General features: G+C 45.8%; 1 protein-coding gene across 4 annotated transcripts in view; it reads left to right on the forward strand.

The window, feature by feature from the left end:
* The window catches only part of DMXL2 (Dmx like 2), a 2,950,233-nt gene that overhangs the window by 155,182 nt on the left and 2,771,108 nt on the right, over positions 1-23,943 (forward strand). For all 4 annotated transcript variants that reach the window (XR_011279824.1, XR_011279825.1, XM_069624807.1 and 1 more), the window contains exon 3: positions 3,318-3,389. Coding sequence is in view for 2 of the 4 variants with exons in the window: in XM_069624807.1 (XP_069480908.1) it covers positions 3,318-3,389 (72 nt within the window). In the remaining 2 variants the exon portion in view is untranslated. The remainder of the gene's footprint in view (positions 1-3,317; positions 3,390-23,943) is intronic.

Below are 23,943 nucleotides of genomic sequence, written 5' to 3' on the forward strand. Positions count from 1 at the left end.
ATTCCTCAAATGATCAGGAGGTTGAGAAGGTTTCGGAAGACCATGATCCTAATTGCCCCGGATTGGGCCAGGAGAACGTGGTACCCGGACCTTCTAGACATGTCCATCTGCCCTCCAATTCGACTGCCATACAGAGAGGATCTTCTCTCGCAGAAGGAAGGTCAGGTTCTCCATCCAGCCATCAAGACCCTCAACCTTCACGCTTGGTGTCTGAAAGGTTGAGGTACAAGGATTGGGACCTTCCGGATGATGTTATGGAGGTGTTGCTTTCGGCCAGAAGGCCGGCAACTAAAACTCTATACCGCTGCCGTTGGAACAAATTTTGCAGCTGGTGCAGAGAAAAGAATATTGAACCCTTTTCTTGTGGTACACCTATGGTGTTGTCATTCTTACTTTACCTGGCTAATTCAGGCCTACAGGTTGGCACAATTAAGGGCTATCTCGCAGCGCTATCAATCTTTAAGCGCACTGCAGAGGAGCCTTCATACTTCAAAATTCCATTGGTAATACAATACCTAAAAGGATTAACTAATGTTTATCCCCCGAAACCTTTTCAAGTTCCCTTATGGGATTTAAACCTAATTTTAAACTTCCTAAAGGGTGCCCCTTTTGAACCACTACACTCTTGTTCATTGAAGCTTCTCACCCTCAAAACTGTTTTGCTAATAGCATTGACATCTGCTAGAAGGGTTAGCGAGTTGCAAGCCTTATCGTGTAAACCTCCACATACAATCTTTTACAAGGACAAAGTTGTTCTTCAGGTGAAGCCTAACTTCCTCCCGAAGGTAGTCTCGGAGTTTCACATCACTCAGAAGATTATATTACCTTCTTTCTACCCTCCTCCTCATCCGGGGAAGGAGGAAGAGAGACTGCACAGGCTGGACCCTAAGCGAGCCTTGAGCTTCTATATCAGCAGATTGGCTAAGATCAGACAAGCAGACCAACTCTTTGTAGGTTATGCAGGACATAAGTTGGGCCTTCCAATAACAAAACAAACCATCTCCAGATGGATTATTTTAGCCATTCTGGAGTGCTACAAATTGGCAGGAAAGGAGCCTCCTCAAAATCTAAGGGCTCATTCTACCAGGGGTATCGCAACATCCTCAGCCCTTCAAAGAGGGGTGCCAATTCGAGATATATGTGCGGCTGCCACATGGTCGTCCGCACATACATTTACCAAATTCTATAGCCTGGATTCCTCCTCTAGTCAAGAAACTAGATTCGGCAAGGCTGTGTTACACTCTGTCCATTCTGGAAGGGTAACATAACTTTTATTACTCCCGCCTCCAGTCACAATACCACTGCTATGGGAGTCTATCTAAGATAAGGAATACGTCGGAGGACACAATCCCTTCGAAGAACTAGTTACTCTTACCTTGTAACGTTCTTTCGATGGGATGTTCCTCCGACGTATTCCTTATCGACCCTCCCATCCATCCCCGCAGTATGACTTCCTGTGGGTTTGCAGCCTATGCTCCTTCAAGGTGATTAGTCTAATCCAAAAACATTACTGGGGACTACAAAACGGAACTGAGCAACGGACGCTGCGCGCGGCTTTTATAGGCAGGATGACGTCGACGTCGGCACGGAGGCCGTCGAGGGTCATCGACTCGGCGATCATCGACGCGCAGCGCCCTCTGGCGAAAAAATTTTCCGAGGCCAGCAAAGCTGAAGGATTTATATCTAAGATAAGGAATACGTCGGAGGAACATCCCATCGAAAGAACGTTACAAGGTAAGAGTAACTAGTTCTTCGAGTGGTATTGCTTGATTTCGTTTTTTTAAAATGCCAATTTGCCCCAAAGCATGCATAATTTCCACACATCTTTGAGGGTAGTGTATACCTTGACACAGCAGACATCCTGAGTGTCTTGCCAAAGTGCAGCAAAACCCCCACTTCACTTTTTAAGGAATGAATAGTTGTCTCTGCACTACAGGGCATTTCCAAATTGTAAAGTGATGATAATGAAAATAGCACTGTAACACACATTCTGTTTTCCATTTCAGCATGCTTACGTTGAAAGTCGCCAAGCAAACAGATGGCACAAGATAAGCCTCTTAAATATTGGCGATGTGCAAGAATCCTACAGCTGCTGTGAAACATAAAACCACCTAAGTAGAAAAACCTTGACAAATGTGTGCACAGAAAGGTCATTTATGGAAGTCCACTGTACAGTAACGTGTATTAATGATGCACACTTCAATCTGCAGTCAATTATATCTAATGTTAATGTGGTCTTGTATAGGGCCCTTCTGCCATGTTTGTTGGCCTCACTGTATGTAGTTCTGCAAGAAAAGGAGAACAGAAGGGTGTTGGTGGCATAGCAGGAGGGCCGGATAGGAAACCTGTTTGGTTGCTTGTTTCAGATCAGATGCATTAAGGTCCAGTGTGCTTTGGGTAAGCGTATCCATTAGTCTAAATTCATAAGCACATATTGGGAATGCTTGTTGGGCCATCCTTTTATCCTTTTATCTATCCCCTGACTGACAGATGTAAAACACTCGTTCAAGCAAGCCCTCACGCCATTATTCCGTGCTCAAACAGTCACGTGCCATCAGAAATTCCTTGAATCAACATTCACCCAGATGCACGCAGAGAGCATGCCAAGAAAACAATCACATGCAGGAAAGAATCAAGACCCAAGCGGGTATTTTCCAACCTAGCCATGGGAAGAAATGTATTAGGAAGAACAGTGAGATTGTTTTAATAAGCGTGGTAGCTTGACTACATGAATTGTATAGGAATTGAGTTAAGTCGAGTGTGTCGGGTTTTGGAATCTCGCAATTTCAACAGCCTCTGTGCGGACCCCACTGTCATTTCTATTCAAGTTATGGAAAGAATCCTATTTCATGTCTTCACTATGAATGTTGTATGCTTTATTGCACATTGTAACTGAACATCTCGTGAAATGTTGGTATTGTAATAGAGACGTTTTTGTTAACTGCACATTACCCTTCTCAGACTAAAGATCACTGCAATGTGACTGTATTATTTGTAGAACATGCAAATATGAAGGTGATACATTGATGAACAGTTGGGTGTAACGGGGCTTGGTGGTGTTACATGAGTCTTCACCCATCGCATATTTGCACTTTCTACAAACTTGGGGATATTCCTGTGAGGTTGTTCAGAGGCGTGTAAGTAATCACATAGACTCCCTGTGAGTGATTACTTCGACAGTGTTGTGTTCTAAAGTATTATTTGCAAAACTGAAAATCCTGACTAACAAAGCGCAATGTTATACTTCACTGTTCATCCTCTGTACAATATTCCAAACATTCTAACTTATGTTTTTTGTTTTTTCAATTATGTTTTAGATTGCAGCATCTTATGGAAATACTGTTTGCATTTTTGAGCCATTCAGCATAAATTCGCACAAACGAAACTCTGTAAGTACCAGTAGTCAATGAGATTAGAAGCAACCGTTTATAAGTATTGTATACAAGGCAGTAATGCATAAAAGGAATCAAAAACACATATTTAATGGTGGTGTACATTTTGGAAAACCTAGGCTTTTCGATTTATTTGTGGCATTAAAGGGAGTTTCAGCTGGGAATTGGCTAGCATTTCACATCATTACTCAAACACTACTCTACACAATCATCTTAACCTGAACATGATTTCATACAGAACCACATTCTGAAAAATCCACTCACAAAACTACCCTTTGAGAACACCACTTGACTACAAATGTAATAACTAAAAACAGTATTGCACTTTTGTATTGTGTTCTCCCACGTATTCCTCTGCTTTGAAATCTCCACTGGCCAGCTTCAGCTGTTTTGGAATGTTTTTTTGGCAGAGGGCACTGTGCGTCGATGCAGTCGACTTGATGTCCCTCGAGGGCCTCCGTCTCGAGGATGACGTCATCACAGGCCTGTATAGCATGCGCAGCACCCGTTGGCTTCAGTTCCGTTTTTCAGAGTAAACTTACGCCTTACGCTTCAATAACTAATGCACGCTTCAGTAATTTCCTCAAGATATCTGAAAATGTCTTCGTCATCGACACCGACTACCCCAAAGACCGGATTAAAAAAGTTTCAAGACTGCGATGCCAAGATGTCGCTGACTTATCTGCATTGAGTATGCTTGTAGTGTCTCGGTGAGGATCACAAGACCATGGCCTGTGCAAAATGTCAATCAATGACTGGAAAAGCTCTGAAGGAGTGTAAGGGGAAATTGGCGGTATGTTGATTTCCTAAGAAATTCCCGTCGACTACTCCTTCGAAGAAACCTTCTTCTCCTTAAGCGAGAGGCGACTCTCTTTGAAGAAAGAAGGCAAAAAGGTCCAGATCACTTAGTAGTTCCCACCAATCATCATTGTCAAGGAAGTCGAAGAAGAGGCATCATAAATCGCCTACTTCAATGTCCTCGTCCGACTCCTCTCCTTAGAGGGCTGCATCCTGTCCCACTAAGGCCTCCACTCCAGCCGAATGGGAAGCATTCAGGCAAGAAATGCTTAAGATATTTGAGAGCCATAAACCCTCGAAACAGGCAGGCCATGCTTCTACCACACGTTCTGAAGCCGATAAGGAAAGGGCTTGAGCCAAATCCGGAAAACACATGCCCTCGAGCCCAGAACAAATGCCAGATCCCCATCGAGAGCCGTCGATGCCTCGACACGATGAGAAATCATTGAGGTATCCTTTGAGTCATAAGACGAAAGACGGGTCAAGGTCGTTGACACCAGCGGCTCCATCGATGCCAGTGGCGCCATCGAAGCCTCCGTTGCCATCAACTTCGAACACGTCTTCATTGAAGACATCGACCACTCCTCGAGCATCGGGCTCAAAATATTCAAACCCTTCGACGCCTTTACCCGAGATACAGAAAACCTTCACTCCTTTACCAAGAAAGGATTTCTTTAAATCTCTGACCTCCTATTTATGAGGATAATGAGCCATCTGATAATAATGCGCCCTTTGGTTTGCAGTATGGCACACCAAATGTCGCTGATAGTTTCATATCGGAGGAATCCGGACTGAAAGACCTATATGAACATTTGCAGACAGTCCGCGGAATTGGAATTTGGAAATCCTGAGTCAGAAGAGCATGCAGATGCTTCTTACAGGAAGTTGATGACCAAGGTAGTGGATTACCTGACATGGAGCAGACCTGTTCTCCCTTTTGAGCAGGATGACCATACATATATCCTAGATAAGGGTCCTCAAAAGGATACCATCTTACCTTTTCATATTGCCCTTCGGAAGAGAGTAAGTGCCAATTGGGAAGCACAGGAGTCAAGTCCGGCAGTAAATAAGAACCAGACACGGAAGCGCCGCCCATCAAGTAGTGACCCCAGCTACTTATCGAAACACCCTACCCCCAGAAAGTCTGGTGGTGCAGGCAGCAACCTCTACATCGAAACAGGCAGCTTATCCGACCATCCCACCGGATAGCAATGATAAAAGCGTCGATGCCTGGTCAAGAAAAGTATTTTCTGCTGGTAGCATGGCTCTTAAATCAGCCAGCTCCCCATGTGCCTTGGCAAGGTTTTCATACACTCTGAGACTGCATTTCTATGGCGGCTGAGCGTATTCCCAAAGGGGAGGAAAGAGACTGTTTCGAATGGATTGTGTCCTCCAACGTATTCCTCATCTTTGATGTATTCCATCCAGCTTTAGCTGCTTCGGAAATTTGTTCTCGGCAGAGGGCGCTGTGCGTCGATGTCGTTGTGTCGAAGTCCCTTGACGGCCTCAGTCGAGGCTGACATCGGGTATTCAAGTAGCACGCGTGGCGCCCATTGTCCCGAGTTCCGTTTTTCCGAAGTACGTGTTGCTTCGGAGACTCGGCGTGCCTCGCGTAGTTCTGTGACGCAGTTATTGTGAAGCAATATTTGAGAATGTCCTCGTCGTCGACCCCCGTCTACCCTGCGTTCGGGGTTCAAACAGTGTAAATCCTGCAGTTCGAAAATGTCCATCACGGATCTGCACCGAGGATGTCTGTGGTGCCTTGGTGAAGGCCACGACATGGAGGCCTGTACGAAGTGTCGGGCAATGATGGGGAAGGCCTTGCGAGAGAGGAATGGAAACTGCAGATAGGTCAAAAACCTGACCGAAAAGCCTCTAGCGTCGAGTCGAGGTCCCGTGAGGTGAAATCTCCTCGACGTGAAAGGCAAAAGCATCGGTCTAGGTCCCAAAGTGGTTAACACCACTCTTCGACGAAAAAGTCTGAAAAAAGACGCCACCGGTCCCCTTCCATCTTGTCCTCGGACTAATCCCCCCAAAAAATGAAATGCCCCACAAAACATTCTTCCTCCAAAGAATGGGAAGCATTTAGAATTAAAATGATGGAGGTGTTTGAAAAGGCTAAGCCTCGGTCCGCGCCTTCCTCGGAAGCTGGCCAGGAGCGTTACTGTTCTGACACTCGTGCGCCCTTGAGCCCGGGTGATCGAAGGAGAAAAGATCGCCAACCCTCCAGGACCCAGAGTGAAAAAGATCAGTCGAGTCGACCGTTCGACGTCACCGATGGTGCCTGGAACCCGACACAGCTCAAATGGCGAGGCTTCGAAGAGCGCCTCAACGCCCTCAAAGCCAGCTCCGTCGACAATCACTATTTCGTCGGTGCCATCGATGCCATTGTCGATGTCGACCCCAAAGCCCTCTGCGCCAAATGATTCAAAGGCTGCAATTCAGCCAGAAGCTGTCAAAATAGCAGCAAAAGAAAAATCTGCAAAGGCTGTAAAGCCTTCAGTCTCTACTGCTACAACTCTCCCAGAACATTTTTAAACCCCTTCCAAGGAAAGAATATTTTAAATCCTTAACTTCAATTTTTTAAGAGCAAGAGAGGTCTGAGGAGGAGGATGTTCCTTTTGGCCTGGAAAATCGCACCCCAAATGTCCCAGAATGCCTTATTTCTGAGGAAAGCAGAATGAGAGATCTGGTGGAAAAATTGCCTAATGCAAGTCGAATTGACACTTCAACTGAAACAGATTTTGGCAGGCCAGAACCAGGGGAACATGCCAGTCTCTCATACAGGCAGCTAAAAGGTGGTTGAATATTTATGATGGACTAGACCACCAACTCAGTTCATCCAGGATGATCTGACCGATATATTGGGTCATGGTCCCACCGAAGATCCGATTTTACCCTTCCATGTAGCCTTACAAAATAGGGTGGCCAAAAACTGGGAGACCCCGGACTCTATTCCTCAGGTGAATAAGTCCCTCACTTCAAAATACCACCCTTCCAGTAGCGACCCCGACTATCTGTCCAAACACCCTTCTCCTGAGAGTCTGGTGGTCCAGGCAGCCACAGCTTCAAATAAGGTGGCTTACCCTTCATCCCTCCGGATAGGGACGACAAGCGTGTGGATGGTTGGGCGCGCAAGGTATTTTCAGCTGGGAGTATGGCGTTCAAATCGGCCAACTCCACATGTGCCTTGGCAACATTTTCGTACACACTATGTAATGGCGGCGCAGCACATACCAGAAGGGGAAGAAAGGGAAGGATTCTTAGCCATTGTTCGAGATAGAAAGGAGGCTATGCAGGAATCCCTTCAGCCTGGATTGGATACTGCAGATAGTGTGAGCAGGTCCATGGCCACTAGCACAGTAATGCACAGATTTGCGTGGTTGCGGAAGTCTGGTTTCGCACCAGACGTGCAAAACCGTCTTTTGAACATGCCCTTTGACAGATCTCACCTTTTTGGCAACAAGGCTGACGAGAGCTTGAGAGGTTGCAGACCTCAAAAGTGGCTGCCAAATCTTTAGGAGCTGCTATTAGGCAACCTCAGCCTTTTCGTGCATCAGGACAATCTTGGAGGGGATGATCCTATCGTTATTACTCCTCATATGGAAAGGTGAGAGGAATGGCCAGTCAAAGAGGCCAGAAAAAAGCCACTCGTGATGGACGAGGAAAACGTGCAAAGCCAGCCCCAGCTGCAGCCTCTTCACCATCATCAGCCGCAGCAACCACCACAAAACCACTTTGAGGACTTGCATCACAAGACACCTGTGGGAGGCCGGCTGTCGCAGCATCTGCAAGAATGGCGGACCATTACTTCTGATGTTTGGGCTCTAGAAATAATAGCCCAAGGTTACTGCCTTCCTTTTCTAAAGCAACCTCAAATCAATCCACCAGGGAAACACTCTTTTGAAGTTTCCAGACCCTTTAAGGTGCTATAGAACCAGTACCTGTAGCGGAAAGGAACAAGGGATTGTACTCCCCATATTTTTTTGATTCCCAAAAAGGACGGAGGACTGAGACCCATCTTGGACTTGAGGCTTGAACGAGTTCCTCAGGAAGGACAAGATCAAGATGGTCGCTCTTTCTCAGATCCTTCAGGCCCTTCAACTTCAGGATTGGTTGGTGTCATTGGACCTCCAGGATGCTTATTTTCATGTGCCGATTCATCTCAAGCACTGTCATGATGCCCGCTCCCGGGGAGCCGGTTCAAGCCCTGCGTCCCCGAAAGCGGACATCCAGTCCCCAAGGAAAGACCCAGCAACCCCATATAGGGGCCCTTTGGACAGTGTCCTGGCGCCTATGGCGCCAGGCTCATAAAAGACATCAGTCCTGGCGCCATAGGCGCCAGGCTCATTATGGGAGTGCTTGGGTGCACTTACCTGATGCAGACCATGCTGCAGGATCCCGGCCTCCTTGAGGCCTGAAAGGAACTACTTTACCTGTGGGACTAATTTACCATCCGGGCGTGGTCGGGGAAGGATACATACCTTATTGGAGGAAGGATACATACCTGGAACTTCTTCCAAGGCTATTTAAACCCCACCCGAACAGCCACACGTGCTTCGCGTTGTTCTGCATCTAGCAGCTGGACGCTCACCGTGTCTGCTCCTGCATCCTGACTTCTGCCACGCCTGCCAGCATCCTGGATCACCTGCAAAGGAAGAGAAGAAGAGAACAGAAGAAGGAAAAGTCCTTACCTGCTAAATCCGCATCCCGGAGACATCTCGCCGACAATCCTGAAAAGGAAGTCTTTTATTTAAAAGCTCATCGCGTCGATCGCTGCAGCGCCGCATTCCACTCACCTTTACAGGGCGCCTCCATGTTCAGCAGCGATCATCCGGATTCGCAGTCACGCCCCAGCGCCTAGGGAGAAAAAAGCAAGAACAAAAGGTGAGAGAGGGAAGGGAATAAGGAAAGCTAAATCTCCATGTTAAGACTTACACCTGCTGATTCATTCCCTCTTCATTTCGGGTCCGCGCCGCATCCTGGCATTTCCGGACCCCGGCCCCTAAGGGGAAAAAGAGACAGCGTTAATGAGCGAATGAAAAGACATTACCAAAAAACGCTCATTAAAGACTTACCTGATTTCTACAAGGATTTCACCTCTCATCTCGGGTCGGTGCCTGTTCCCCCGCATTCCGTACCCCGGCCCCTATGGGGAAAAAGACACTAGCATCAGTACATTAATGCATGGACACAAGGGGAACCTCTTATCAAAAAACTTACCTGGAAGCCAAGCAAGTTTGGTTCTCACCAATCCGAAAATCCAGTGAAGTAACTGGATACCAACGCGCCCCTGCATCAGAAGCAGGATGGAGAGCTCGTCCTTCCAGACCCTAAGGTGAGACGCTACGGGCAATCACAGAAGGGTTTCGAGGAGGGTGAGAGGGGAAAGTGGGAGGCCGATTACATTACCCTGCAGACAGTTAATCCCCTATTTTCGCCTACAGAAGGATACTTCTGTGAGCCAGACAAGCCAGATTTGGGGGTCCAGTCCGTCTTCCGAACCCTGCGCATCACCTTAGAAGAGGTCACAGCAGCGCAAACCAGGCCAGCGCCTCCGTGGGAGTCAGGTGAGCATTACAAGCACAGAAAATACCTGAGGTTTGTAGTTGGTGACTCACACTATCAGTTTCGAGTCCTGGCATTCGGATTGACCTCCGCCCAAGGGTCTTCACCAAACTGATGGTAGTAGTGGCAGCGCACCTCAGGAGAGGGGGGGATTCACGTCTACCCCTACCTAGCAAATAGGATGATCAGAGCACGTTCTGCCGAACAGGCACTGGATCACCTGAAAGTCACCTGCCACTTCCTCCACAGACTGGGCTTCTCCCTCAATTTCAAGAAGTCAGATATGACACCTTCCCAACAGCTCCAGTACATAGGGGCTGTATTAGACACATCCTTGGGAAAGAGCTCACCTCCCAAGTCGAGAGCTCAAGACATTCTTCAGATGGTTTCCAAATTCAAAAATGCCCAAAATATCTAGGCCTATGAATTCTCGAGGTTGCTCACCTCATGGCATCTGCATTTTCCTAGTGCCAGAAGCACGCCTGAGGATGAGATCCCTTCAATGGGCTCTAAACACTCAATGGTCCCAATTTTCAGGTCAAATGACGGATCTTCTTCAAATTCCGAAAAAGGTTTGCTAGGATCTTCTGTGGTGGACTTTCACAGAGAACATCCTAAAAGGAGAACATTTTTGGCAACCATGGCCGGAGATTACAGTAGTGACGGACACCTCACTCATGGGGTGGGGAGCTCATGCCAACAATCTGACAGTCAGCGGTCGTTGGTCTCCATCGGAATCCAAACGGCACGGCAACCTTTTAGAGCTGAGAGCAATTAGACTAGCGCTGAAGGCTTTTCTGCCATCTGTCAGAGGAAAACATTTCCTGATCATGACGGACAGCACAGTGGCCATGCATTACCTAAACAAAAGAGGAGGTGTAGGGTCACTACCTCTGTGCAGATAAGCAATGCGGCTCTGGTATTGGGCAATTGAAGAAGAAATCTCCTTAACGGCAGTTCATCTAGCCAGAGAGGAGAATATGACGGCGGACGCTCTGAGCAGGCAGAGTACAGTGTCCCACGAGTGGGAACTGGCTCAGGAAGTCCTTCAGCAGATCTTCACCCTTTGGGGAACCCCTCCGGTAGACTTGTTTTCGACCGGAATCAACCAGAAGTGCGATAAGTATTGCTCAAGGGAATTTCCCCCGAGAGGAGCAATAGGGGACGCATTTGTGGTGGAGTGGAACTTCCCACTGCTATACGTGTTCCCTCCGATTCCCGTCATTCCCCAAGTCATCAGGAGATTGAGACCGTTCGGAAACCGCATGATCCTAATTGCCCCGGATTGGGCCAGGAGAACGTGGTATCCGGACCTTCTAGACATGTCCATCTGCCCTCTGTTACGTCTTCCACAGAGAGAGGACCTTCTCTCACAAAAGGAGGGCCAGGTTCTCCATCCAGAGGTCAGGACTCTCAACCTTCATGCTTAGTATTTGAAAGGCTGAGATTCAAGGATTGGGACCTTCCAGCTGACGTCATGGAGGTGTTGCTTTCGGCAAAAAGGCCAGCAACAAAATCTCTATACCGTTGCTGTTGGAAGAAGTTTTGCAACTGGTGCAGGGAAAAGAATGTTGATCCTTTTCTGTGTTCTATCCCGGAAGTGTTGTCCTTCCTCTTGCCCCTGGCACATAGAAGCCTCAATGTTGGGACCATTAAAGGTTATCTTGCAGTGCTTTCCATTTTCAAGCGCTCTTCGGAAGAATGTTCCTACTTTACAATTCCTTTGATAATACAATTCTTAAAGGGACTCACCAATGTGTTCCCTCCTTCTCCTGTCCAAGTCCCAGTTTGGGACCTTAATCTGGTTCTAAAGGTTTTAATGTGTGCCCCTTTGGAACTCTTGCACACTTCTCCATTAAGATTAATAACGTTGAAAACTGCTTTCCTGGTTGCTTTAACATCTGCACGAAGAGTGAGCGAATTGCACGCACTGTCTTCTGGGCCACCCTATACTGTGTTCCACAGGGACAGAGTGGTATTGAGGGTTAAACCCTCTTTTTTTAACCTAAAGGTGTGCCTGATTTACATTTAAATCAGAACATTATTCTGTCCGCGTTCTATCCTCCACCTCCTCCCAGTAAGGAGAAGGAAAGATTTCACAGGCTGGACCCGAGAAGAACTTTAAGCTTTTACATTTCTAGGCTTTCCAAGCTTAGAGTGGATAATCAACTTTTCATTGGCTACACCGGAAGGAAATTGGCTCAATCGGTGTCAAAACAAACCATATCAAGTTGGATTGTGCTTTGCATTTCAGAATGCTACAGATTGGCAGGCAAAGATCCACCAGAAGGCTTAAGGGCCCATTCTACCAGAGGCATAGCTTCTTCGACAGCCCTTCTAAGAGGTGTTCCCATAAAATCTATTTGTGAAGATGCAACTTGGTCATCGCTGCACACTTTTTCTAAATTCTATAGTCTGGATGCTTCCCAGTCTAAAGAGCTTGCTTTTGGTAAAGCAGTGCTATATTTGGCTAGATAATATTAAAAATCTACTCCCTCCTCCAGAGAGTTTTCTACATTGCTTTGGTAGTCTATCTAAGATGAGGAATACGTTGGAGCACACAGTCCATTCGAAGAACAAGTTACTTACCAACTGTTAACGTTCTTTCGACTGGATGTTCCTCCAACGTATTCCTCATCGCCTTCCCATCCTACCCCTCTGTAGATTTTCCGGGTTATTGCCACTTAAACTCTCGCAAGGCTGACACCTAGCTACCTACACTATCTGTACAACCGAGCAAGAGGGGGAAAAACAGAACTGAGATCAATGGGTGCCATGCGTGCTACTTGTATACCCGATGACGTCGCCCTCGACGGAAGCCTTCAAGGGACTTCGATTCGACGACATCGACGCAAAGCGCCCTCTGCCGAGAAAACATTTCTGTAGCAGCTAAAGCTGGATGGAATACATCTAAGATGAGGAATACGTTGGAAGAACATCCAGTCGAAAGTACGTTATCAGTTGGTAAGTAACTTGTTCTTCTTCCATTGTTAAAGGAATGGTTCGGTAAAAAAATTGTATTGCCCCTACGGGTCGGCCATGTGTTTTTAAGCCTAAGTCGCTCGATTTTAGAAAAATTTCCTATGGACCTTACCCGAGTTTTCATCCATTAAACGCACGCGAAAACAGGCATCAGGGAGCTGCCATTTTGTGATAATCCTATCACTTGCCGCATCGCCATGGCTGACCTGCTTTTGCGGCACTAAATCATATCCCCAGCCCCTGAGCCTGACATTATCAAAACATTCATATTCCCCGCCTCTCTCCATGACGTTTCTGTGCTGCGTAGGCAAACGCGCCCAGTCGTCTTTTACGCGACTTCACATAGAACCCGGAAACCAACACAGATCAACTCACACACAGCGCGCCACAATTCGGAATATGAAACTGTACTTTAAAATCAAACAGCAACACGGTGCATTTGGTAAAGTACATTTATTTGACATTAAATGTTTATAGAATATTCAGCAATTGCCATATTAACTCGGAATGCCATTGATTTTCTTTTATCTCTATCTGCAAAAACTGTTCCGTTTTATCGTGAGTCACGCGCTATTCCTTTATGGTACAAAGGGTGTTGGTTTTCGTTAAAAGAAGCACTTTGGTCGCACGGTGAACCGCAAGGCTGTTCCATCAAGTAGGCATTAGGCCAGCGTAAAGGTTGATATGTTGCTTCTTGCCGCGAGTACCGCGTAAGGGCATATGGGCCCTTGGCGATCGTCCCATAAGATTGTAAAAGTGGTGCAGTTGTTGACAAGAAGCTGCAGCTGGCGGTTGAAGAAGCCGTCAGATGGGGTCTGAAACTGGTGGCAGTCGCAGTAGGGAACGACATACCTGTTTTGAAAACATAAAAATTATAATTATTCTCGCCAGCCGATCTTTATTAATATTATTCATTTTATTTATTACGGCCGAGCTGAAACTATTTGCTTTCAAGGATAGTGCAATGGAGTATGTTCGTCTCTAAAATCAATGTGAAAAGTAACTAAATAAATCGAGGTTAGCACACAATGAGAAACGAATGTTTGTCTACATGCGTGTGGAATGTGGACCTGCATGCCCATGTGCCCGCTACAAGAACGATCCCACAAACGTTTTCCTAGCTCTTCATTCATTCATTTATGCATCCATTCATTAATTCTACATTCCGGTATAAAAGCGTCTAAAGAGTTACTTACATTATATTTGCAATTTCCATTGTGTCTCTGCGTAATGCAGTCTGTAAATCCCACTGTGCTCTTGACAACGATTTTTCGTATACTGAACTAACATGAAACTCGATCTAGTTTCAGAAATTTCTGCCTTATCGTCTCTTACGTTATTGCACCCCCCCCCCCTTACAAATTAAGTTCTTTCGGCATGGTCCCTGTCTCTCAAGGTCAAAAAAACAAAAATCAAAGCCGCTGACTGAGCATACATTCTTTCTTTGCAACATCCCGTAGTAAAGCCATCTGTGAGAACTTGAAGCTTCGGATCATCTATGTACTGCGCCTCAATGTGCAAATTGCGAACTGGCTTCTCTCCCATCTACAACAGCTCGCTTGGCGCATTCTAAGGCCCCCAATTTTGTCCTCGTTGTCTGCGAGCTTTGCAGCCCCAAAGAACCATAAGTATTCAGACTTTTAATTTTTTGGGGAAGGTCAGGGAAAGTATAAAGTACCCGAGGAGTTGAGTTGAAAGTGAGATTTATTGTTTGTTTCGTAAGCCTCCCCTCGGTTAACAGTGCGCAGCATTTACATGAGATTGCGAAAATTAGTTGCATCAACAAAAATATATACATACACATATAGACAAGGTCAGAAATATGAGGTGAATATAGAGAGAATTCAAAGATGACACCCAGGTTGTTCGCCACCCAGGATGGTGAAGGGAGGGGTTAAGGTTAGCATACTTTGTATATACACTGTACAATAACATTTATGTACAAAAAGACAATCGTATTACAATTATTTAAACCGGGATTTGTACTTCACAACCAGCTCTCCTTTGGGTGGACATGGCACAGTGGCAATGTTTGGTGGCAATGGATCAGTGCTCTGCACAGAAATGTTCAAAATTCCATATCTGTGCTTCTCTAATACAGCAACAATAAAGCTTTTGACAAAGTCGAACTCCATTTCCTCATAGACTGGTTTGATCACCCATTGCTTTCTTCTTTTTGAAAAGGCCTTAGTGTAGCGAGGCATCCTTACATTACCCGTAGTCCTAGATTGTTCACGGCCGAGATTCTCGTTATGGGCCAAGACGGCAAGTAGAGTTCTATGTCTCATGCCCTGTATGCTGAAATGCAAGCGCTTTGGCCTGTACTTTAGGCACATATTGTGCAACACCTCCAAACCTCCTGTGTAACAGAATTCTGTCAGTCCCCTCAAATCTCTTGATAGAGTTTTATCGAAAAAACAATCTTCTCAATGGCTTTGTGTGTCGGTGAAGATGGAACCAGCGGTGCACGTTGGTACAGTGGTGCATCAGTGACCACCATTTTTCAAGTAGTTTTTCCACTGACCCTTCACAAGTTTTGGAGCTCCACCAAAGATGGTTGCTGATAGACTGGGACCACTCTGAAATACTTTCCAAACCTTTTTTTTTCCCCTGCAGCCGAGATTTTCTTATTGATTGATTGATTTAGCAAGATGCCATACGTCAAATTGATGTTTAATATGTGGGAACTGCTCTCTCATTGTCTTGGCAATTGAAACGTGTCTGTCCGTGGCTATGATGTCGATGTGCATTCCCCTCGATTGTAAATATTCCACTGATTTTATAAATCCTAGTTTCTCCATGGCCACTGAGGATGTACATTGTGTTAACTGCACGACCACCGAACTCACAATTTTCTTACTATCCATGTCCTGAAAGTGGTAGGTGCAGTACTTGGCAGAAAATCCAGGGATGTCGCACTGTCCATCGCCGGCTAGCCTGAATCGTTTGTCTTCGAATGTACTTGCTAGAGACAATTGTTCAATTTTCCAAGCATCACTAATGGCCGGAAACAGATAATCATGTTGGTATTTGTAGTACTGCGTTTTTTAAATGAAATGGAGTCCCACAAACTGAAAGAAAGGCTCTAATTTTCTAAAACTGGACCCACTAAAAAGTGATGCAGCTGCACGCAGTAAATTGCCTGCTGGCAGTTTCCCCAGCATCGGTTGTGCAGACCATGAGAACGTATGATTTAATCTACAGGCGGCATTTATTTTGACGTTACTGCCTTTTTTTTGACGAGTGACATGAATCAATGGCTTCCCACATACTTTCCCTCTAACGGAATGCCCACATTTCAGCATACTTATAATATTCATCAAACAACTGTCGAATACTATGTATTTGCCCTCTTTCATTAGACTGTCATCCGGCGTCAAAGTTGTTTCGGCCTGTGACGTTGAGGACATATCGCCATATTTGAAAGAAATATCGCTGCTATCAAGTTCTGATGCGTCGGTGAATGCTGCTGCTGGTTCATTCTCTGTCATTTCAACATCTGCTACTTCACATTGATGGGAGAACACAACAATGTCGACAGCTTTTTTGGTGGCAATTTCTTGGCGGGTGTAGATTGTGTGAATTGATCTGCCACTACTTCAGCGCTATCTTCAATACATCCAGTATCATGTTGTTGTGGTGGTGCGGTCGCACTGTAGCAATGGTCCAATACAACTTTGCTGGATTCTCCAGACACATTCATTTCATGTTCTGGCCATTGGACATGAGCATCTCTAATCTCAACACGTGGCGTCTGAATTAATAGTTCCTCCATAGTGTAAATGGTCTGGCAAGCAACATCTCACATTCGCTTCACTCTCTGTGTATGTATAGTTCGGACACCCACGGGTAATTAGAGGATAGATTGGAAAAGGGATGTTCAGTTTAAACACAAGATAAAGTATAGTGCAATTGACTGGAAAAAAAACATAAAATAGTCCCCAGCACAAAAAATGTCTAAAGTTATGAACTGTTTGTAACTAACCTTATTTTTGTTTCTTTTCTTTGCAACTTTTTTGACTCGAACTTCAACATCTGCACGCTGTTGCTCCGATTCGTATCCGCATGTCTCCCCTTCCTCTTGCGCTGCAACGACTGTATTTTCTGTATCCGCATAGACAGCACGGAATGAGGCTCCATCGACTCCCTGAAACATAGTATTTTCATTACTGTGTATCAAAATATTGTTAGCATAAAACACACGTGAGGACGAACACACAGGTACATCTCAATAGCCAAACACGATTTAAACATTGTGTGGAACAATCAAACGACAAGTATTCGAGCCCTGATGACCTAGTTCGATGGAGCTGTCAGTATCCATACCGCTGGCTCTGCATGGACTGCCACGAATGATTGTATTGAAGAGGAGGCATCAGCAACTCCCTGAAACACAGTACTTGCGTTAGTATGGTTTTCAATATTGTAAACATAACACACACTTGGGGTCGACGGCACAGGTACATATAAAGGGATAACCACAAATGTTGCATTGTCTAAAAGAATCAAGGAATATTTAAATATGATCAGATTTAATCGACTTATTTCTCCGATTTCTTTACATCTGCATCATCTAAATGGGATCTTGTGATTGTAGTTGAAGCTCCATCGTCTCCCTGAAACACAGTACTTGCGTTAATAGGGAAGAAAGTATAGCAAATGGAATCACGTTATATGATCACGCTCGATGGAGCTGTCAGTAGCCATACCTCGTGCTGCTGAAGAATATCTATGGATGTTGTAAATGTGGTGCGCCCTTCCGAAAGCTGTTGCGCCGATTCGTATCCGCATGGTCCCGCTTCCCCTGGAATTACTTGAATGTTAGGCTCCACATCAAGTGCCTGGGTTGACGCTTCAACAACTGCCTGAGACATAGTATTTGCATTAGTAAGGATTACAATATTGAAAACACAACACACACTTGGGGTCGACCGCACAGGTACAATCAATGGCTAACCACGAATGAAACATGGTGTAGAACAATCAAACGACAAGTGTTCCAGTCCTGATGATTACGGTCGATGGAGCTGTCAGTATCCATACCTCGTGCTGCTGAAGAACATCTAGGGCTGTTTTCAATGTGGTGGACGCTTCAGCATCTCCCTGAAAGACAGTACTTGCATTAGTATGGATAACACTAATTATAACTGAAAACAAACACCAGGGGACGACAACTAAGGTGTATATCAATTGGAAAGCACTAACCAAACAATTGGTAAAATAATCACACGATTCATAAAAACCATTACTTGACATGCATAAAACAAGTCTGTAGCGGAATAGCCAAGTATGATTACCTGATACGCGCTAGAAGTGGTTGATAACTGCAGGCACATCACGGATGTAGAATGTTCTTGCTTCAGATTCAGTGGATAGTCAAGCAGTTGTAAAGGTAAATTATTGTTTGATGAAGAAATGCAAATATTAAAAAATTGCCATGTAAACTGACAGAATACTTGAGAATAATGCTATTAAAAATGCGCAATATAGTACAGTTCCATGTGCCCATAAATATATTTCCTTTGGGGGTTATAAAATCGAAAAATAATTTATTGATAAATGTCATTATTCAAAAAGCTATACAATCATATCAATATCGAAAGTATTACAAGGGAGTATTACAAGGGACACAACACCTAAAATATCAATTAATCCATTCGGGTACCTACACACTACCGCAAGGCCTAAAGCTAAATCCGGACACTTGACTCACCAGTGGCGGAATGTGGACGAATAGTGTTGGAATAGCGTTTGCGAGCAATTTTCGTGTCGTTCGCCGTTTATTCTTCTTTGTTACCCAAGATGTGGCGTACATGTTCGAGGAAAAGTGCCGGCTGCAGATGCGGTATCGATCACATCTCTTGTCCTCTAAGACTTTTTCGACTCTACTTTCCAGCTCATCCAGTGGATATCTGCAATGTCTGACCCATTCTCTTATTCGATCAACAGTTTTCTTATTCGATCAACATGCATTGTAGTGCCTTCAGATTTAGCATGGGTCTTCGAAGGGCAACCGCTAATCGAACAGGCAGGCATTGTTGAAAATTCTGAAAAGTGAATATCAAGATTATAAAACCTTGATGAATAAAAATGTCATAAAAAAGTAAATGAACCATACCATGCTCAATGCAAGGTTTGTTTTGGTCGCCGGAACTATACCAGTTCATCATGTGCGGCTTAGTATTTGCATAAATTACAGATATTTTTTTAATTATGTGACTAAACTCTGAACATGTGACTCGTCCCTTGGATGTTCTGTCTTGCACGAAAAGGAAACATGCTTACATTATAGACTGGACCCCTGAAGGATGCAATTCGATGACAATTGACACAGATGAAAATAAATAGATCTATTGATAGCATAACAATTGAAACTCAAGTCAATCGCAATGAGACCAATGCCCATAGCTCTATTGGATACTGTAATTGCAAATAGATAGAAATGTAAAAATGACCGAAATATGACTAGGATACATGGCCTTACCTTGACCAACAAACAGTTGGATTCAGCAGGCCGAGCAGTATGTTGCAGGAGAACAGGTAGATGGCCACAGGTTGCACACTGACGAGTTTGCTCGAAGAGGTCACAGATAGCACGACGACGAGCAGATTAGCATAGATCTCAGTGCTTCTCGGGTAGAAGGTTCAGGAGTTGACTTGCAAAGCACAAAGATGTTCTCATGAGACATATCAAGTGGTTTATAAAGTATGAGAAACAGGGGTGTGTTTGTGAATGAATGACGTGTGTATGTCGTGGTATTATGTGGTTTGCAGGGGGGCGGCCTGCCTGGAGACACAGGGTTTGTGGAGGCCATGTGAGCGATGGCCCCTGGGAGTGGGATACCTTTTGAAGTGTACATGTTGTTTGGCACCTTGGCCGTTTGCGCATGAGACAGCCCCCCGTGCCAGCGCTCATCCCCGGGTGCGAACCGCCTTTGATAGAGGGGGGTGGGATGGCTGGGCCGGTGGGCATGCAGGCACGTGTGTGGGAGCGAGGGGCCATCAGGCCCCTCTCATCCTTTACTTCTCAGGAGAAACTCTGACCAAGTGCCTCCAGTAGTGGGTTTGCCCCTTGCCCTTATGTGATGTTAACTTTGGTTGACATTTGCGTAGCTGGGACCACTGAGCAGGACACGGGGCATCCATTTTTGTACCCCCTTTCATCTCCACAAACGTGTCCTCAATACCTGCATGCATTGTTGAGAATATATTATGTTAGCTTAGATAGTGACCACCCAGCTTCACAGCGACCTGACCTTCACCCATTCGGAGCACAGATGTCTGACGTCCGTCCTTGAATGGAGACACACTTGATTCATTTAAAAAATCGAAACAACCGTTGTTAAAATATATGTGGTGTTTTATTTTGTGTCTTATTTTGATGACACAAAAATACAAGACTTTACACATTGTACAGGTCAGGTTGCAGCACAGTGAGAGAAAATCCCCTGTACTGACCGCTGTCACTCGGGAACGTTTCTCTTATGGCACGAACGGCAAAGGCGGGTATTACTCTTCGAACGCGGTGTCCAAGCCTCCCGTGAAGCCATCATGTAAAGGAACGATAGGCCACCAGCCTGTACCACCTGTGTAAAGGAATGAAACAAACTGTTTTTAAATGACCAAGATAAGTTTAATTAACATTTATTGTCTATGACAATTCTTGTAACTAATGGCATTCTGCTCGGACAAAAGCTATCTAGCCACTGCACACTATTGAACGACTTTCATGCGTTACAATGATATGCATATGTAATTTTGGATATAGTAGAAGACCATGAAATGGGAGTGGCATGACAAGCAGAGTATACTTACTCGTTACTCGGATTACGATGATGAACAGTTGTGTGAAGTTCGTGCATAAGCACCATCATTATCCTCAACACGGACCGTGTGAGGCAGGCTGCCCTGAAGTCTGGCAGCTTGGTGATGCATTGCAGTCGTGGCTCGCCTTCCGAAATGTAGGCCACGCATCCTGAGTTTTCACAGCAGCAGCAGTTCTCATCCTCGGTTGGCATTAGCTCGCACCGATTGCATGTGCACCAGGTGGCAACACCGTCCATGCGACTAGTTCCAGGCTCTTCAGCTGTTGAATCGTCCTCCCAACTGCCGTCCGAAGACGCATCTTTTTCGTGTGTTTCCCTTTCCAGTAGTTCCTCCTCGGTATACTCTGGCTCGTACATGTAGGGCATTATTGTAGCCATTGTGTGTTAAACAAACTAAAATAATTTATAGCGGTGGTACTGGTACCTGTTCACACGGGCAACAAGCAACGAAGGTAGCTGACCAGAACACAAACGAGTCACAGAATATTCAAAGTAACACAGAGAGAGGAATGGAATCGAAAATCTGCTGCTGTGTGTTGTGAAACGGTCTGTTTATACTTATTGAGGAAAGAGGCGTCCTGCCATTTCCATGGCGACACGTCATTAGCTGAAGCGCAGCGAATGTTGACACGAGACATGCTTTGGCGTTGTGAAATGGGCGGTACGCATCTGCTGATGACAGGCTCAGGGGCGAGGGATATGATTTAGTGCCGCAAAAGCAGGTCAGCCAGGACGATGGGGGAAATGATAGGATGATCACAAAATGGCAGCTCCCTGATGCCTGTTTTCGCGTGCGTTTAATAAACGAAAACTCGGGTAAGGTCCATAGGAAAGTTTTCTAAAATCGAGCGACTTAGGCTTAAAAACACATGACCGACCCGTAGGGGCAATAATGTTACCGAACCATTCCTTTAAGGATGGCAAGGAAGCCATCTGTGAGCCTCTTCAGTCTGGTTTGGATTCTGCTGACTGCATCAGCTGAGCCATGGCAGCAAGCACCGTAATTCACAGATTTGCACGGTTAAGGAAATCTGGATTTTCACCTGATGTGCAGTCTAGACTCCTTAACAGGCCTTTTGACGGGTCTCATCTTTTTGGCAGCAAGGCTGACAAAATCCTTGAGAAGGTGCAGACCTCGAAAGACCACACTCAAGTCTTAGGGTGCTGTTATTAGGCAGCCTCAGCCTTTTCACCCTTGTGGAAAGTCTTGGAGGGGTAGATCCTTTCACTACAACTCCTTGGTTGGAAGAGGGAGAGGAATGGCTGGTCTAAGAGGCCAAAGAAGATTCCCTCATGGTGGACGAGGGAGAGGTGAAAAGTCAGCTCAAGCAGTGGCATCTTTACCAACCGCCACTGCTTCAGCCGCCTCAAACTCTCTGAGGTCTTGAGTCATGACACCCCTGTGGGAGGCAGACTGCCTATGCATCTGAAAGAATGGCGAGGCATTACTTCAGATGCTTAGGCGTTAGAAACCATAGCCCACGGTTACTGCCTCCTCTTCATTCAGAGACCTTGTAACCATCCATCAGGGAGCCATTCTTTGAAGGTTCCAGATCCGTTACTTGTGCAGGAAATTTTGGCCCTGCTAGAGAAAGGTGCTATAGAGCTGGTACCTGTAGCAGAGAAGAACAAAGGATGGTATTCTCCATATTTCCTAATCCCCCAAAAAGGATGGAGAACTGAGACCCATCTTGAACAAGTTCCTCCGGAAGGACAAGGTCTAGATGGTGACACTTTCTCCGATACTTCAGGCTCCAACTCCAGGATTGGATGGTGTCATTAGACCTTCAGCATGCTTATTTTCATGTGCCAAACCATCTCAAGCACAGAAGGTACCTGAGGTTCGCTGTTGGTGGTCCTCATGGTCAGTTTTGAATTCTGCCATTCGGGCTGACATCCACCCAAGGGTTTTCACCAAACTGATGGCGATGGTGGCAGCAAGTCTCGGGAGAGGGGGATTCACGTCTACCCCTACCTGGACGATTGGCTGATCATGGCGCGTTCTCCTGAACAAGTCCTGTATCATCTCAACGTCACCTCCCACTCTCTTCACAGACAGACTGGGCGTCTCCCTCAATTACAAGAAGTCCCATATGACACCATCTCAAAAGCTACAGTTCATCAGGGCTGTACTGAATGCATCCTTGGGAAATAGCTCGCCCCCCGAGGTGAGGGCTCAAGACATTCTGAAGATGGTGTAGAGGAGGAGCCAAGTACCCCTACTCCAACTGCCCCGTCTACATTACCTGAAAGTATGAACCAAAGTATGTGACGTATACTGAACAGTTCAACCAGCAAAGAGAAGAGCGTGTACTTTGTGGAGTACCGATATGTCATGACCCTTAACCCTGGCCCCCACTGGCAAGTCAGCCTTCCAGTTAGGGCCAGGTCAAAGGCCTTAAAACCTTATCCGAGACACTCTTGGAGTCAGTCCTGGCGCCTTTGGCGCCAGGCTCATAACCATCATGAAGACCAACATTAGAATGGGACTATTCACTTGGGACTATTTAACTTGGGGGGGTTCAGACAACATGGAGGCACACACATAGCTCAGTTACAAGGAACTGAGCCATGCGGTCTAATCTTTTGGATGTGGCAGGCCTGGGAATATTTTACCTGGACTACTTTACCTGAGACTATTTAAACCACACCCAAACAGCAGAACACGCTTCGTGTTATTCTACTGTTGGCAGCGTAACGCTCACCGTGTCCAGTTCTTTGATGCCAGCTTACCTGAAACCAAGGACCTGCAGAGACAGAAGGAACACTACGAAACTTACCTGGAATAGTATCCTGTCTTCAATCCATCACCGACTTCAGTTCCACTCACCTGAAGGTACGAACTCTATCATCTGGCACCGCATGCATCCTGGAATACCATAACCTGGAAAGAGGAGGAAGAAAGACAGCATTAATAAGCGTCTACTCACGTTTCTCCCGAACGAAGAAAGCCACACAATTCTTACCTGGGTAGTCCTCTCCTGGTCAGTATCATTGCTGGAACATCACGGTGCTCAGCGAGGAACATCGCGACCTGCAAGGAGAGAAAAGACACAGGTTAGCAATATAAAAAGTGAAACAGCGCAGCGCATCGCGCATTACTCACCGGACAGCATCGCGCACACCGCGCTTTCGCCTACCGGCCCATGCTCATCTTCAAACTGCATGACAACACCAAAATACCTTTCCATACCTAAAAGGAAAGAAGCAAGACATAATTATTCAAACTACGAGGAACATAAGAACTGCATATATAGACTGTAAAGCAGCAAACCTACGGAGTCGCAGCAGGCCTGGATTCCCACAGGGGGCTTGCACCAGTGTAACATGGTCGCTGCGCCCCTGCCACGAGGAGCAGGACGGAGAATCCACCTTTT

The sequence above is a fragment of the Ambystoma mexicanum genome, chromosome 11, assembly GCF_040938575.1.
Source record: "Ambystoma mexicanum isolate Mex_15411 chromosome 11, UKY_AmexF1_1, whole genome shotgun sequence".
NCBI lineage: Eukaryota > Metazoa > Chordata > Amphibia > Caudata > Ambystomatidae > Ambystoma > Ambystoma mexicanum.